General features: G+C 30.7%; 1 protein-coding gene and 1 long non-coding RNA gene across 6 annotated transcripts; one reads left to right on the top strand and one right to left on the bottom strand.

Moving 5' to 3' along the window:
• Positions 1-7430: 7430 nt before the first annotated feature.
• Positions 7431-7863, bottom strand: LOC139895129 (early nodulin-like protein 8). Its single transcript, XM_071878128.1, has 2 exons — positions 7547-7863; positions 7431-7464 (listed from the first exon to the last, which is right to left on the bottom strand). The coding sequence occupies exons 1-2, from the start codon at positions 7861-7863 to the stop codon at positions 7431-7433; spliced, it is 351 nt and encodes a 116-aa protein (XP_071734229.1).
• A 284-nt stretch (positions 7864-8147) lies between these two features.
• Positions 8148-13123, top strand: LOC139868460 (uncharacterized). 5 transcript variants are annotated; one of them, XR_011765972.1, is made up of 7 exons: positions 8148-8307; positions 9154-9191; positions 10017-10140; positions 10600-10797; positions 11586-11701; positions 11938-12685; positions 12767-13123. It is a non-coding gene; the product is annotated as an uncharacterized lncRNA (long non-coding RNA). The 5 variants fall into 5 exon arrangements; XR_011765973.1 differs by having other exon boundaries at positions 10600-11701; positions 11938-12491; XR_011765970.1 differs by having other exon boundaries at positions 10600-11701.
• Positions 13124-16003: the final 2880 nt, after the last annotated feature.

The raw sequence follows: 16003 nt of genomic DNA, 5'->3' as shown, positions 1-16003 counted from the left end.
ACATTGCATTCGTTTTTATAAGACAACTTTCAGTACATCGAAAGATGACAGACATGCATACCATTTCATAATATATCAAACTATCAATGACTTAATAATAATCTTGTTGAACTCAACGACTCGAATGCAACGTCTTTTTAAATATGTCATGAATGACTCCAAGTAATATCTCTAAGTGAGCAAATGCACAACGGAAGATTTCTTTCAAACCTGAGAATAAACATGCTTTCAAGTGTCAACCAAAAGGTTGGTGAGTTCATTAGTTTATCAAAAACATTCATTTCCATCATTTTAATAGACCATAAGATTTCAGATATATAATTGTACACGTAACCAGAGTACAAAATAGTACGCATAACCTGCGAATAAAAAATCATTCATATGGTGAACACCTGGTAACCGACATTAACAAATGCATCTAGAATATCCCCAATATACATGTACACTCATCTGTATATTAAATCAAAGTACTAAAGCATCCGTAACCCGGATGGGGCGTGTGAAAGTCCATATATCTATCTTCAGGATTCGCGTCAACTTGGGTGTCTGTTCCCAAATTCTTAGGCTACCAAGCTAAAAGGGTGATATCCGGTATAATAATTCAACCATAGAATGTAGTTTCAAGTACTTATGTCTATTTCGTAAAACAGTTATAAAAGTAGCGTATGTATTCTCAGTCCCAAAAATATATATAAAAAGGGAGTAATGAAACTCACAATACTGTATTTCGTAGCATTAATGCAAATGACGGTACTGAACAATGTAGGGTTGGCCTCGGATTCACGAACCTATATCAGAGATATATCTTAATACACGTAATCTTAATCAAACAAATTTATATATATAATTAGTGATATAAATATTATTTTTATAGTTTACGTGTTTTATTAATAACTTAATTAAATATTTATGTTATATACTTTATAAAAATATTAATCAAATTTTATTAAGTAAAATTTTTATATGACTAGCTTTTATTGTAATAATAATAATATTAATAGTAACATTGGTAATAATAATAACATAGTTGTATTATTAATAATAATGATACTAGTAGTAAAAATGACAACAATAATAATAATATAGTTGTAATAATAATAGTAATAAGTAAAAAGTTGTGATATCTTTATAATGATAATAATACCACTAATAATAATAACTATAAAAATAATAATGTTTGTAATAATAATAATACTAGTATTCATAATAATAAAATGATAATGATAAGAATAATAATAAAAATATAATAATAATAATAATAAAAATGATAATTTTTGTAAAAGTGATAATAATGATAATAATTCTTAATAACAACAATACTTATTAATGATAATCATATTAATAATAGTAATGGTTTTATCGATAATAGTACTTATGTTAATCATAATAATAATAATGGTAATAATATTTATAAAAATGATAGTAATCATAATAATAATGATAATAATAATCATGTTAAAAATAATAATAATAATAATAATAATAATAATAATAATAATAATAATAATAATAATAATAATAATAATAATAGTAATAATAGTAATAATAATAATAATAATAATAATAATAATAATAATAATAATAATAATAATAATAATAATAATAATATTTATAAATGAGACTACCTTCCAAACATGCCTAAAAAAAATAATGCCATAGCCTGGGCTCGAACACGAGACCTCTCGCTAATCAACAAGTCACCCAGCCACTCCTCTGCTGACTACTTTTCTGATTTATAACCCTACTTAATTTTTATTTAACCCATTCTATGTCTGTTTCATCTTCTTCGTATTCATCATTTTCAATCCAACCGAAACATAAACTCAATCTCAGCCCAATTACATACATAGGAACACAGCCTATAAATCTAGATTATCTAAGCCCAACTTAAAAGCCCATCATGATATAAATGGCCCGATTGTATGAAGTCCAAAAGGCAAGAATGAAGGTTTCGTTCTTTTTTTTTTAAGCCGAATAGAAACAGGTAGTGGCTCCAAAACATAAACACAAGTACAGTAACATAACGTAGGCAAATCTCTCGATTGTTCATGGGTTTTTGGTTCTCCATTAACGCTCATCTTCATCACCTTCCTCGTCACGAATCACCTTCAACGTTATCACTGTTTATCTTCATCAACAATTCATTTCATCATAATTTTGTTTCATCATCAAATCATCTCGTGATTATCATAATCTCCATCATCGTTTTTGTTACTGTATATCACCATCTTCATCGCGTATATTTTTCGAAATAGAATTAGAAACATGAACGCAACAGTAATGATGGTTTACGGTGGTGGTTTATAGCGAACGGCAACAACGGAATAGGAAACGCTTTCATTTAACAACGGCTAAAATAGGAAGCAACAAGGTGGCGTTCGGTTGTGATCTGAAAGAAAGAGAAGAAAGAAAAATCATGCAGGTTGTAGGTAGTCATAGTGTCGACCGTCGGTGATGGTGACAACGGTCAGTGGTGTACGGGTGGTTACTGGTGATTGAGCTCTCGGTGATGGTTGTTTCCAGTTCAGCACAGAAAACAAAACAGAAATAATTGGAGAGAAGAGAGGGAGAGAGACGAGCTCGTGGTGGTTTGTTATGGTATTAGGATAACTGAACGGTGGAAGGTGGTGGTTGTTGTGGTTGTATGGGTCGAACAAGAAACAGAAAACACTCGTAACCGTGGTGGTTTAATGGTGATTGTGGTGGGCGATGGTGATGTGTTTCGTTGGTGATGATATAGGGTGACTATTGTATACGGTTGAAGATGGTGAAGATGGCGATTGATTTGTAGTCGTGGTGGCGTGTGATGGTTTAAGATGGTTGCCGATGGTGATCAAGAGGAAGAAGGAATGGAACGAGTACAAATTTTGGATGTGATTTTAGTCTGCCTTGTAAGTGAATGTATATATATATATATATATATATATATATATATATATATATATATATATATATATATGATATAGAATTTAATAATGTGATATGAAATGTCCCGTTCATAATGTTTATAAATGTTTCATATTAATTGATTTCGTTGCGAGGTTTTGACCTCTATATGAGACGTTCTTCAAAGACAGCATTCGATTTTTAAAACAACCATAACCTTTATTTTATCGTTAAAGGTTTTAAAAACATTACGACGATTATCAAATAATGATAATATGAAATATAGCGTTATCACACGACCATTACATAATGGTTTACAATAATATTACACCTCAACTTAAGTCTTCGAATGCAGTTTTTAAACAATATTATACAAGCATGCAGACTCCAATCTTGTCTTTATTTAGCATGCAACAGCGGAAGCTCTTAATAATCACCTGAGAATAAACATGCTTAAAACGTCAACAAAAATGTTGGTGAGTTATAGGTTTAACCTATATATTTATCAAATCGTAATAATAGACCACAAGATTTCATATTTCTATTTCTCATAAGCAACATGCAATCTGCATAAAAATTATTCATATGATGAACACCTGATAACCGACATTAACAAATGCATCTAGAATATCCCCAATATACAGGTACACTCATCTGTATATAAAATCGAAGTACTAAAGCATCCATAACATGGATGGGGTTCGTTAGGCCCATAGATCTATCTTCAGGATTCGCGTCAATTTGGGGGTCTGTTCCCAAATTCTTAGGCTACCAAGCTGAAAGGGTGATATCCGGTATAATGATTCAATCATAGAATATAGTTTCAAGTAGTTGTGTCTATTTTGTAAAACATTTATAAAACTGCATGTATTCTCATCCCAAAAATATTAGATTTTAAAAGTGGGACTATAACTCACTTTCACAGATTTTTCCTTCGTCGGAAATAAGATTTGGCCACGGGTCGATTCACGAACCTATAACAAATATATACATATATATCAAAGTATGATCGAAATATATTCACAGTATGATTTATTATGTTTTAACGATTTAAATTTGTTAAGTTAACAGTCCAACGTTCGTAGTCCACAGTTAGTTGTCCATAGTTAGTAGTACAGAAGTAAATCAATATCTATTATCTCGAATCAATCCACGACCTAGTGTATACAAGTCTCAGACTCGACCACAACTCAAAGTATATATATTATTTTGGAATCAACCTCAACCCTGTATAGCTAACTCAAACATTACCGCATATAGAGTGTCTATGGTTGTTCCAAATAATATATATAGATGACGTCGATATGATATGTCAACACATAGTATACGTGTCTATGGTCTATCAAGATTACATAATATATGTTAGAATATATGTGTTATACAATATAAGTTAGTTAGGATATGGTTAGTATAGATTTTTGTCAATTCATCTAGTCAAATTAACCATTTTTAACCAATTTTGTTTTACCCATAACTTCTTCGTTTTAAATCCGTTTTGAGTGAATCAACCTGCTATGGTTTCATATTGAACTATATTTTATGAAACTAAACAGAAAAAGTATAGGTTTATAGTCAGAAATACAGTTTACAAGTCATTTTTGTAAAGGTAGTCATTTCAGTCGAAAAAAATGACGTCTTGATGACCATTTTGAAAAACATATTTCCACTTTGAGTTTAACCATGATTTTTAGATATAGTTTCATGTTCATAAAAAAAAATATTTTTCCAGAAGAACAACTTTTAAATCAAAGTTTATCATAGTATTATCTAACCCAAAACAGCCCCCGGTTTTACTATGACGGCGTATGTCCAGTTTTACGGTGTTCTTCGTGTTTCCAGGTTTTAAATCATTAAGTTAGCATATCATATAGATATAGAATATGTGTTTAGTTGATTTTAAAAGTCAAGTTAGAAGGATTAACTTTGTTTGCGAATAAGTTTAGAATTAACTAAACTATGTTCTAGTGATTACAAGTTTAAATCTTCGAATATATATATGAATCAAATGATGTTATGAACATCATTACTACCTCAAGTATAGTAGGTAAACCTACTGGAAATGACAAGAAATAATCTAGAGCTTCAAAGGATCTTGGATGATTTGAAAGTTCTTGAAGTAGAATCATGATAAGAAAACAAGTTCAAGTGAGTTTACTACTCGAATTAAGATTGTTATAGTTATAGAAATTGAATCAAAGTTTGAATTTGAGTATTACCTTGAATTAGAAAGATAACCTACTATAAATAACAAAGATTTCTTGAGATTAGATAATCACTCGAAATGGATTTGCAAGATTGGAAGTAAGCTAGTAAACTTGAAAGTGTTCTTGATGTGTTCTTGAGTTGTTGTTTTGTAAGTTGGTTTATGTATGGATTTATGAGCTAGATTGATGTAGATTCTGATGAAGATGATGAAGAACACTTAGAACATCAAGAGAGAATTTGAGAGAGATGTGTTTGATGCAGAAAAGTTGGAATGAAAATGTGTTTGTGGTGGGTGAAAGAAAACGTGAATATGGAGTCAAGATATAGGCTCCATTAGTTTGATTTTTAGTGTAATCATTCATGCTAGTTGCCAAATGATGGTTCCCACATATTTGATGACTCATTAAGGCTGCTAAGGAGCTGATCATTGAGTGTATATACCAATAGTATATACGTCTAGAGGCTGGGTATTGTACGAGTACGAATACAGATTGAATACGAGTAAATAGTGTTTACTGTAGTAAATAGTGTTTACTGTATCAAATAGTATTTTACTTTAGCAAATAGTAATTTACTGTAGCAAATAGTATTTTACTGTAGCAAATAGTGTTTTACTTGTACATCTTTGATTTAATTGTATTTCTTCTTATATATATATAAAATAAAAACTTACATCATAAAAAAATAAAATGATTATATAATTATCATAAGTTATGACGTTCGTGAATCATCATGCAAACGGAGTAGTCAATTGTCTACATAAACTCATTTCAATTAATCAAGTCTTAACTAGTTTGATTGCTTAACATGTTGAAAATATTTAATCATGTAAATATAGTTTTCATTTAATATATAAACATGGAAAAGTTCAGGTCACTACAGTACCTACCCGTTAAATAAATTTCGTCCCGAAATTTTAAGCTGTTGAAGGTGTTGACGCATCTTCTGGAAATAAGTGCGGGTATTTCTTCTTCATTTGATTTTCACGTTCCCAGGTGAACTCGGGTCCCCTACGGGCATTCCATCGAACCTTAACGATTGGTATTTTATTTTGCTTAAGTCGTTTGACCTCACGATCCATTATTTCGACAGGTTCTTCAATGAATTGAAGTTTTTCATTGATTTAGATTTCGTCTAAAGGAATAGTGAGATCTTCTTTGGCTAAGCATTTCTTCAGATTCGAGATGTGAAAGGTATTATGTACGCCGGCTAATTGTTGCGGTAATTCAAGTTGATAAGCTACCGGTCTGACACGATCAATAATCTTAAATAGCCCAATATATTTCGGGTTTAGTTTTTCTCGTTTTCCAAAACGAACAACGCCTTTCCAAGGTGATACTTTAAGCATGACCATGTCTCCAATTTCAAATTCTATATCTTTTCTTTTACTGTCTGCGTAGCTCTTTTGTCGACTCTGAGCGATTTTTCAACCGTTGTTGAATTTGAATGATTTTCTCTGTGATTTCTTGAATTTGAATGATTTTCTCTGTGATTTCTTGAATAATTTATGGACACTACTCTATACATTATAATAAAGTCAAAAAAGAAATACATTTAATTTTTCCCCTAATCTCAACCATTAGATTAAGAAAATTACCATCACCTACCCCTCCTCTTCACCTTGGATATAACTAGTTGGGCGACCTGACTTTGCGCCGGTTCTTCACCCTTACATAGTTAATTATTGAGAAGGTAATTATTTATCATTTTTTTTTGTTTTATTTTTCGTTTTGTCGAGGAAGGACCCAAAATAGTTATGTGATTGATTTGTAATAAGCGTAAAAGTAATTATTCATCATTTTTTGTTTTAGTTTTCGTCTTGTCGAGAGAAAAGAACAAAATGCTCAACCAATAAAATGAGAGGTACATCAACGATTGATATAAATTATTTAATAAAATAGGAAAACTATTTATAATATATATATATATATATATATATATATATATATATATATATATATATATATATATATATATATATATAACAAAAAAAAGTTATTAAAAAATGAGTTACGTGGTTAATTTGTAATGAAAGAAAAAAGTTAAATAATAATAAAGTGAAAAACTATGTGATTGATTTGCTAATAATAAAATTAATATTAGTGAGTAGTTATTGGATAGTAAAAATTGTGTTTACGATTTATAATGGATGAGAAGTTAGATGGTTAAATTATAAAATGTGAAAAGTTTGTGTTAAATTTATAAAAACCATGAAGGTAACTATTCTAAAAGGTGGGGTTGAATTGTAAAAAATAAAAAGTTTGGTGTGGTTTTGTGAAATTTCAAAAGTCTACTATTCACGTGGAATATATCTTTTAGATATAAGGTATAATTATAACTCAGCCTATCAAATCATACCGTCCGATATTGCCCCTGCATAACCCAAAACACGGGCAAGTAAAACCTTACAGAAACTGATTAGTAATCGACACCTACAATCGGCATCGACATCTACAATCGCCGAAGGAAATCGACAATACGCGACGACAATGAGGGTGATGGTCCTGACGGTATCCCTCCAAACACGGTGGGGTAAGAAGGTGCTGAGTCATCCAATGCATCACTTGGGCTATAAGAAGGTGGTAGCGAACCGTCATTAGCATACACAGTAATTTGAAGTTTTTGAGATTTTTCACAATGGCCCGAAACGCCACTAGTGAAGTAAAAAACACCAGGTGCAGTGATGTTGAATAACGAATTGCCGTCGTTCAAGGACAAGATTGGATCTTTTAGGTTGCAAGTCTTGTAAGAATCCTTTGTTACTTGAATCATTGAATCTTGACTTGGTGGGTACAAGAACACTGTAAAAAGACACAAGTTTTTAGTCCAAGATTTACTATCTTGTTATGTAAAAACGACAAATTAGCTATCAAGATTTACTATAAAAAATTTTGAATTTATGTCGTAGATGGTTTTGAACAGAAGAACTTACATAGAGAGTCGCCGATTTTGAAGTTGAGTTTTGTAGGCCAATTGGTGTAAACTTTTGGATCTTCGGATGTGGGTATGTTCCAAGATTGAAGATTTCCAACTTGGTATTTATACGCGAATACAATCGCCGAAATCGCCGAAGGAAATCGAAACCTACAATCAATCGGAAGATGTAATCGCCTCAGGTCATCGACTCCTACAATCGACTCCACCAGAAAAGTCGTATTATAGCAGCTTAATTGCAGGACTTTCTTCTGTTCAATCATCTTCAATCGCAATTCACGGGTTAGTTGTTATTACTCGTCGTTTCAACGCTATTCACATGTTATTAACAACAAATTTGATCAATCGCTATTGTTAGTTGTATCCGAATTTTATTAGGGTTTTTTTTTTTTTTTTTTTTTAATTTTAGGGTTGTTACTGCAAATTACAGAGTCTGATTTATTGTTAGAATCATATTCACTCATGATTTGGATCTTTATTGCTAAAAGAAATATTATTGTTAGAAATCTGTTTTGTTAAGCAAATTACACAGTCTGACTTATGGTTAGAATCATATTACACATGTTTTGACTCAAAAATTTTGAATTTGCTGACTATATTTCTGTTTAAATTGCCATTTTTCCAATAATTAGGTTGATGTATCTTCGTCAGGTTAATTCGTGCTATGGATATCCTAAATCGATTCATGTCATTTGTATGTAGCAATTGCTCTGCCTATATCTTTTATTATATGCAGTTTGATAATTTTCTTGTGGACAAATGCATCATAGATACAAACAAGTTTTATACTTTATACTACTTAACGCAGCTAAGTTAATTTGTAAATATATAAGTCACAAAAAAATGAAACTTGATCTCACAAAATGCAATCAAGTTTCACCTTTTCATTATTAAAAGTCCACCACGTTTTTGTTTTTGCTTAGACTGATTTGGTGATATGCCATAGCAAAATATCACATCTTTCATTTTAAAGTTAGATTGATTATTTTGTTTAAATTCGTAAGAAATGTTTATTCTCGGCAATGGTAACAACGATAAATGCATGTGATTTATAGATCACCGTTGAAGGTATGCGATAGACGAGAATACAGAGTGAACGCAGCTTATGCTTTACGTTTATTGGTGCAGGTTTTGAAAGATGGGAGAAACGAGCACAATATGAACAGGTACAATTACTATATTTGTCCTGTAATTTACCTACCATCACTAGATTCTCAGTGTTTGTGGAGATTATCATTTGGTACATACAAATAAACGATAATAAATAAATATAATGTGATTTGATAGTTTTATGTCGTATTGAAGAGTTTTGACATTTTTTTTACCTAAATATCTCTCTCTATATATCGTACATCGTTGTTTTTTACTTTCACCCAATGATGTCTAAATTCCTTAAAATAAAGGATATTACTTGCAACTTGTTCTTTATTGCTAAATCCAAGTAGGGATTATGTAGTTCTGATGCACTATTCTGTTCAGTTCAGCCTCTTATGCATAAACTAGAAGCACAAACTTATGAAACATTTGAATGCGACATGCGACAATGTCAAATACTCTTCTCTAATGGCCGTGACAATATGGGCGGGTTGGGTAAATGGTTGAAATGGGTCTTTTTAAAGTATTTATAATGAGGAATTATGAATCTTCTAAAGATTTGTAATCTAAATTGCAAATCTCACCTTGAATTGTTTTGTTACTTGGTTTCTAACAAACATGAGTTTAGGGCAGGCTTCACCATTGATAGAAAATAGTTTGAATCTTGTAAGAAAATTTGCTAAAATGGAGTTATAAATTTTGTGAAAAATACATATATACCTATCTATAACTAAACATGCTTCAAGAATAGTGTTTAAATTTTATGATTTAAAACCCTTTTATATATTTGTGTACTTCTCGGTAATTTTATCTGACGATTTTGTTAATTTTTATGGATTGAATGGTTGCTCTGTTTGGTGGCTAATTGTCATTTAAAGATTGTGCATTTGTTGAAGGTGATATCAGGACAACTATTCCAATTACATATGGTTTCTCTTAGTTCATCCACCTTCCAGAGACTTAGGTTCTCATCATCTGCATCTCCGCAACCTAATGAAAAGAAAACTTCCGAAAACGGAGGTACAACTTCCAATGATGCAAAAGAAAGTGTCAGTATGATGACAAAGGCCTAGGTTAATATGTCCAATTTCATTTGATTAGTACCAGTGGTATCGATTTCAATCCTTTTACGTGGAGATGAGTCAATCCATATAGTATTTGATAGTGGGTTGAATTTAAAATAAGCCACAAAAAAAAAAAAAAAATTTAAAATGTGGGTAGTGCGTTAAACACGTCAAAGGTAGCTGAATGTGTAATTAGATGCTTTACAATGTCATAAATCCTTTTATTTGTGTAGGAGTTTATTTAATTTAATGCAAATATCATAATAAGAGCTAAAAAACTGTACAAAAGGAGTTGGTGGGTTACTCCAATACTGCTCCGATCTTTTGACCTGAACCCGTATTGATCGTGTGGCATGTTCTTTTATACCTATATAATTAGTACTTAATGGATCATATGATTTTTTATCACTCTCAGGTGAGGAAGAGTCGACTATGGAGGATCTATATAGACTTGTGATTCAGAAGGAAGAACTTTTGAAGAAAAGGGAAGAAGACATTGCGAAAATGAAAGATAAGGTACTGTTGGTGTATGCAAATACGGAAAATACCATGGTAAACTTTATTATGCAGCATCTTGATGAAGGACATCGTTCGTCAAAATTTTATTAACCAGGTATGAATATATTTGTTTATAAATGTTAATTTCGCTTTCTATGGTTTTTTAAACATATATGCGCAGTTACACAACAACAACAACAACAACAACAACAACAACAAAACCCAATACCACATGAGTGGTGTATGGGGGAGGTGAGATGTAGACAATCCTTCCCCTATCCGAGAATAAAGACAAGTCATTTCTCCACCCAGAGTGAAACACTCTCAAAAGTAAAGAAAGTCATCCCTCTCTCTATTCGACGGATAAAGAGATGAGAGGACCTCCGGCCTTTAAGTAGGAAAAAGTTTTTTTAAAAAAATAAAAAATAATAAAATAAAAATAAGTAGACGCCATGAAAATGGTAGAATCAAATCCATGGGTTTTAAAAATAAGTAGACGCCATGAAAATGGTAGAATCATATATGCGCAGTTATTTTTTCAATTTGATTCGACACGATTTCTGTTTCAGATATGGTGAAATTAAGATGTTAACAATTGGAAATTGGTAAAAAGAAGCTAATTTGCTAATCGGCACACGTGATAGATTACCTGACATAATGGAACGAATAGATATCTTAGATTTTCGTAACCTTATCCTTTGTCATCTACTCATCTTAATTCATCTTTTTTTGCGTTTACTAAAGCTACTCATAATAAAAGGGGGTTTAAATAAACAAGTAGGTGGCTTTTGAAGATTTTGATTTTGGATGAAGCTGATAGACTACTGGATATGGGAATTAAAACTTAGATTAACTCTATAATCACACGTTTACCAAATTTACGTAGAACCGGTCACTTTTCAGCTACTCAAACTGAGGCTGTTGAATAGCAGGATCAAAGAACCCTGCAAGGGTTGAAGTTCGTGCTAAAACAAAATTATTAGGATGTTCTTCATCAGAAGTTTTGGTAATCATCTCATGTAAGTTATTGCTATTATCTACTTCGGTTGCTACATAGATAAAATGCATACATATATATATATATATATATATATATATATATATATATATATTTATATATGTATGTATGTATGTATGTATGTATGTATGTATGTATGTATGTATGTATATATATATATATATAATAAATTGGTTTGTCATTATGGTGGTTTGTACATTTATATTGTTTATCTTTTTGACAATTTTGTGTTTGTAGTCTTTTTGAAGAATGTGTTAAAAGGCGATTTCAAGTATTGGTAAAGTAATAATTTGTACAAGACATTTTTAAATGTATGGACCAAGATATGTCTTCATATCAGTCGGTTTCTCTTTTTATGTGACATAATGGGTGGGGAGTAACAAAAGATCAGTTGCATCACTTGCCATCTTTCAATTTGTAAACACTGATCATTTGCATCAAATTATGCTTTAGATCATTTGTATTGAGTTGTACTTGAGGTAAGTTAATTTTGCAGTCTATTACCGATTTCTTTTATTTCTGTTTTCAACCTTTATGACAGGATTCAATTTAGATCACGCTGTCAACTTAATCGATGTTTGTCTTAAATTTGTTAAAGGTTTTAAGTGAAGTCCATATAAATTTTAGTAAATAATGTAAATTATAGCTCTAACGATGTTCTAATTATAACTTTAATTTGACCTTGTGTAGTACAACGATTGCAATCTCTGAAGCTGATGATGACCTTAAAGCTGTTGAATGAGACTGAGAGGACCTTTTCAACAATCATCTTACAAAACTTGAGAAAAAAGGTCAGTTCATCTTATAGTTTATTCACAAATTGGGTGGTTAGTGCAGTTGATCAGTTGGAGTATTGAAGTTTCTGCATCATGTCTATGAAATGCGTGGTTAGTCGGGTTGAACGACTGATGTTCCTGTTCCTGTAATATTTAACGATTGTCGGGTTGAACGACTGATGTTCCTGTTCCTGTCATATTTAACGATTGTACGTTTATAAATATCATTTGTTTACTTCCATAACAAACAGGAAAGGGACTAATCATTTCTTAAAATATGTGCATTACAGGTGGAAATTCATCTTCTTCCACACCAAATACCATTACTATTCACCATTTTAAATTTCTTGGTCGTCTCTTTCTGGAGATCGTTGAATGGTTTACACGAAAAATATCCAGCGATCATTTAAGATTATAGTTTACAAACGAACCTAAAGACTATGAAATCAGGTAATCTAACAAATTATTGTGTATAAAATCTAATATCAAACAAACCGATAGTAATCGTTTCAACAAGAAATGGAATAAATCTATCTGGAATTAGGTGATCTAATTCAATCCGTCGTCGATTTTCTGGTAATTTTGTTCTTTTTGTTAAATTATATTTAAAGGTGTTCACGTAAACCCTATTTTGTTTATATTTTCATTTCTAGGTTTTTTATTTTATTTTGTTGTTGTATATTAATTTGTTTATAATTTTGATATCGGCAGCAAAAAAGGGTTTATTTGTTGATGATGTGATTATGTTGACAATCAGTTTAATCAAATCCAACAAATTGTATGTAATTTTCTCTACAATTGGATCTTAGTTTGATGATTTTATAAACATGAAGTATTGGGCTTGCTGATACATTGTTATACAGAATCGTTGTGTAATCAATCGAATGAATCAGTATACAAGGATAATAAAGGACGAGATAAATGTATGCATGAGTCAAATGGTAACATAAATATCAACTTTTTATTTTTATGCAACTGTTGTTTAACAATGTTTTCATTATTTTATAGGAGTTACTTTATTTTATATTAAAATAGATAAGTTGTTCAATGTGCCGATTTTTTTTTTTACTGGGGAAAACGTTACGTAAAAAATTATTAGAGTAATTTGATCAACTAATTCATAGTTTGTGGCCGTTTGCTTCTTTGACATCAGTATCCTTAATGACAAACCAATCCTTATGTTATCCTTATGTGGTTTTTTACACCCAATCGATTCCTAAAATACAAAATTTGATTTTTCTTATTTAAATACAATCAACTGAATTCGATCTGCTTTGTACTTGCAGTTGTTGGTTTGGAGATTTTGGTTTGCGTTTTTATATAAATACGTGATTCAATTTTGTGTTGTTTGTTATGTAGGCTGATAAAGTTATGTGTCAAAAGAGTTTAACGGATATGCAAAGGATATTGAAAGAAAAACAACAAGGTGCTTCAATGTTGATGCTAAATGACTACTTCAAGAGGTTTGTTGCATTGAATAATCTATGGAAAAGTCGGCACTATCATACTTAGCTACAAAATAATAATCTAATATCATAAAATAATACTCCGTAGTACACTAATATATGCAACTTCGTGTTACACTAATATATCCAACTTCGTGTTACAAATTATATTTTCTTTTATCCAATTGATCTTTACTTAATGTTTCCATTCTACTTAATTTATAGCTAATTTTTTTGTATAACTACACTCTTTACATTTATTTGTTTAGTATATACATAATTTGTTGCGCAATTTTGCATGAGCTTTCACATAATTTAGTAATTTTAAAAATTTTATTGACGAAACCCGTGAATCCGCGGGTCTTAAGCTAGTTATTATTAATATTAATCTTATTATTTTTGATATTAGTATTATCAAGTAGCGATGTTATTATTAGTATTATTATACATAAAATACTACGACGAGGTCATGAGCGAGTTATTTTCAAAACGAGTTTTTCGAGTAGGATAGAACTAAGGAAATTATGGGTTATAGATATGGAGGTTATGGGTAATGTTCGGGGGTATGATCGTGAGGTCAATCTAGTGTTTATCATCTCCGTTGCGTCTACGTACTTTTCTGCGATATTGAATCACAATATTGATACGTGAGCACTCATGTCTTAACTTTTATATATTAATAGTGTATCCCTGACTAGTGCTCGAGTATATATGTCTATGCATGCTTGTATGTTAAATTTCGTCGTTAAATAGTCTATGATAGATCATGAATTTAATACATATGCTCTTAGGATAAGGTATATGATATGCATGTCGTTGGAAAGCTGACGAAAAATCAATAACTTTTCATTTAGAAATCGTGCGATTTCGATAAACGGATTAAAAGATATGACCAACTGAATTATCATTAATTTTCGTATTATTATTAAAAATTATTATTATTATTATTACTGTTAATGTTAAAAAGTATCGTTATCATTAAAACTATCATGATTAGAATTATCATTTTATTATAACTAATATCATCATTAGTAAATATAATTATTGTTATTATTATTAGTAGAATAATTATTATTATTATTATTACAAAATAATACAACTTTTACTTATTATTATTATCATCAAAAATTATTTTATCAAATAAATATGTGATACAAAGATATTTTTAACACACATAATATAATTACATTAATAATGCATATCGCTATATTTTTATGATATTAAGTGAACTTTATAAATTTTATTACTTAAGATATATAAAAGTATATTTTTATCATATATAAATTTTAATATAAATTTTGATTAATAAATAACTTGTATTATTTACTCTAATAAAATCTGATAAATATACCTAAATATATGAAACGACTATATTTAAATTTGTATAGATTCTAAAAATCATTTTTGGATTATATGACCTTTGTTGACTTTTGCATGATAATCTCGAGCATTAGGATTGCGATACACTACGACTTGACCTAAATTGTTAGACAGATATTGACCAATATATGAATATATATATAATTAATATAGGTTCGTGAATTCGAGGCCAACCTTGCACTTTTTCAATGACGTCTTATGTATTTTTACTACGAAATATAGTATTGTGAGTTTCATTACTCCCTTTTTAAATGCTTTTGCAATATATATTTTTGGGACTGAGAATACGTGCGCTGCTTTTATAAATGTTTGACGAAATAGACACAAGTAATCGAAGCTACATTCTATGGTTGGATTATAAAATCGAATATCGCCCCTTTTAGCTTGGTAGCCTAAGAATTAGGGAAATGGCCCCTAATTGATGTAAGATCCTGTTTTCCCAGATACACGGGACGACGTCCAGAAGCGTGGGACGCCGTCCAATTATAGAGGGCTAGACGCCGTCCAGAACCCTGGACGCCGTCCAGTTGAACTGGCGGGCCAGCTGGGGTAGTTTGGTCTTTTCACTTTGTGGACGAATTTAAGGCTCTAGATCAGTTTTTGGAGCACCATTTACTCCATCTTCAACTACCACATCTTTTCCACTTAAATTCAAGAGAGAGAGAGAGAGAGATCTAGAGTGAGAGAGCTCAAATCAAGGAA

The sequence above is a fragment of the Rutidosis leptorrhynchoides genome, chromosome 1, assembly GCF_046630445.1.
Source record: "Rutidosis leptorrhynchoides isolate AG116_Rl617_1_P2 chromosome 1, CSIRO_AGI_Rlap_v1, whole genome shotgun sequence".
Lineage (NCBI taxonomy): Eukaryota > Viridiplantae > Streptophyta > Magnoliopsida > Asterales > Asteraceae > Rutidosis > Rutidosis leptorrhynchoides.
This window is presented reverse-complemented; position numbering and strand designations above follow the sequence as displayed.

Coding starts and splice junctions, on each gene's coding strand:
- LOC139895129 (XM_071878128.1), bottom strand. CDS start 7,863: ATGATTCAAGTAACAAAGGATTCTTACAAGACTTGCAACCTAAAAGAT. Junction 7,465..7,546: donor GTCGATTTCCTTCGGCGATT/GTAGATGTCGAT, acceptor TGGGTTATGCAG/GGGCAATATCGGACGGTATG.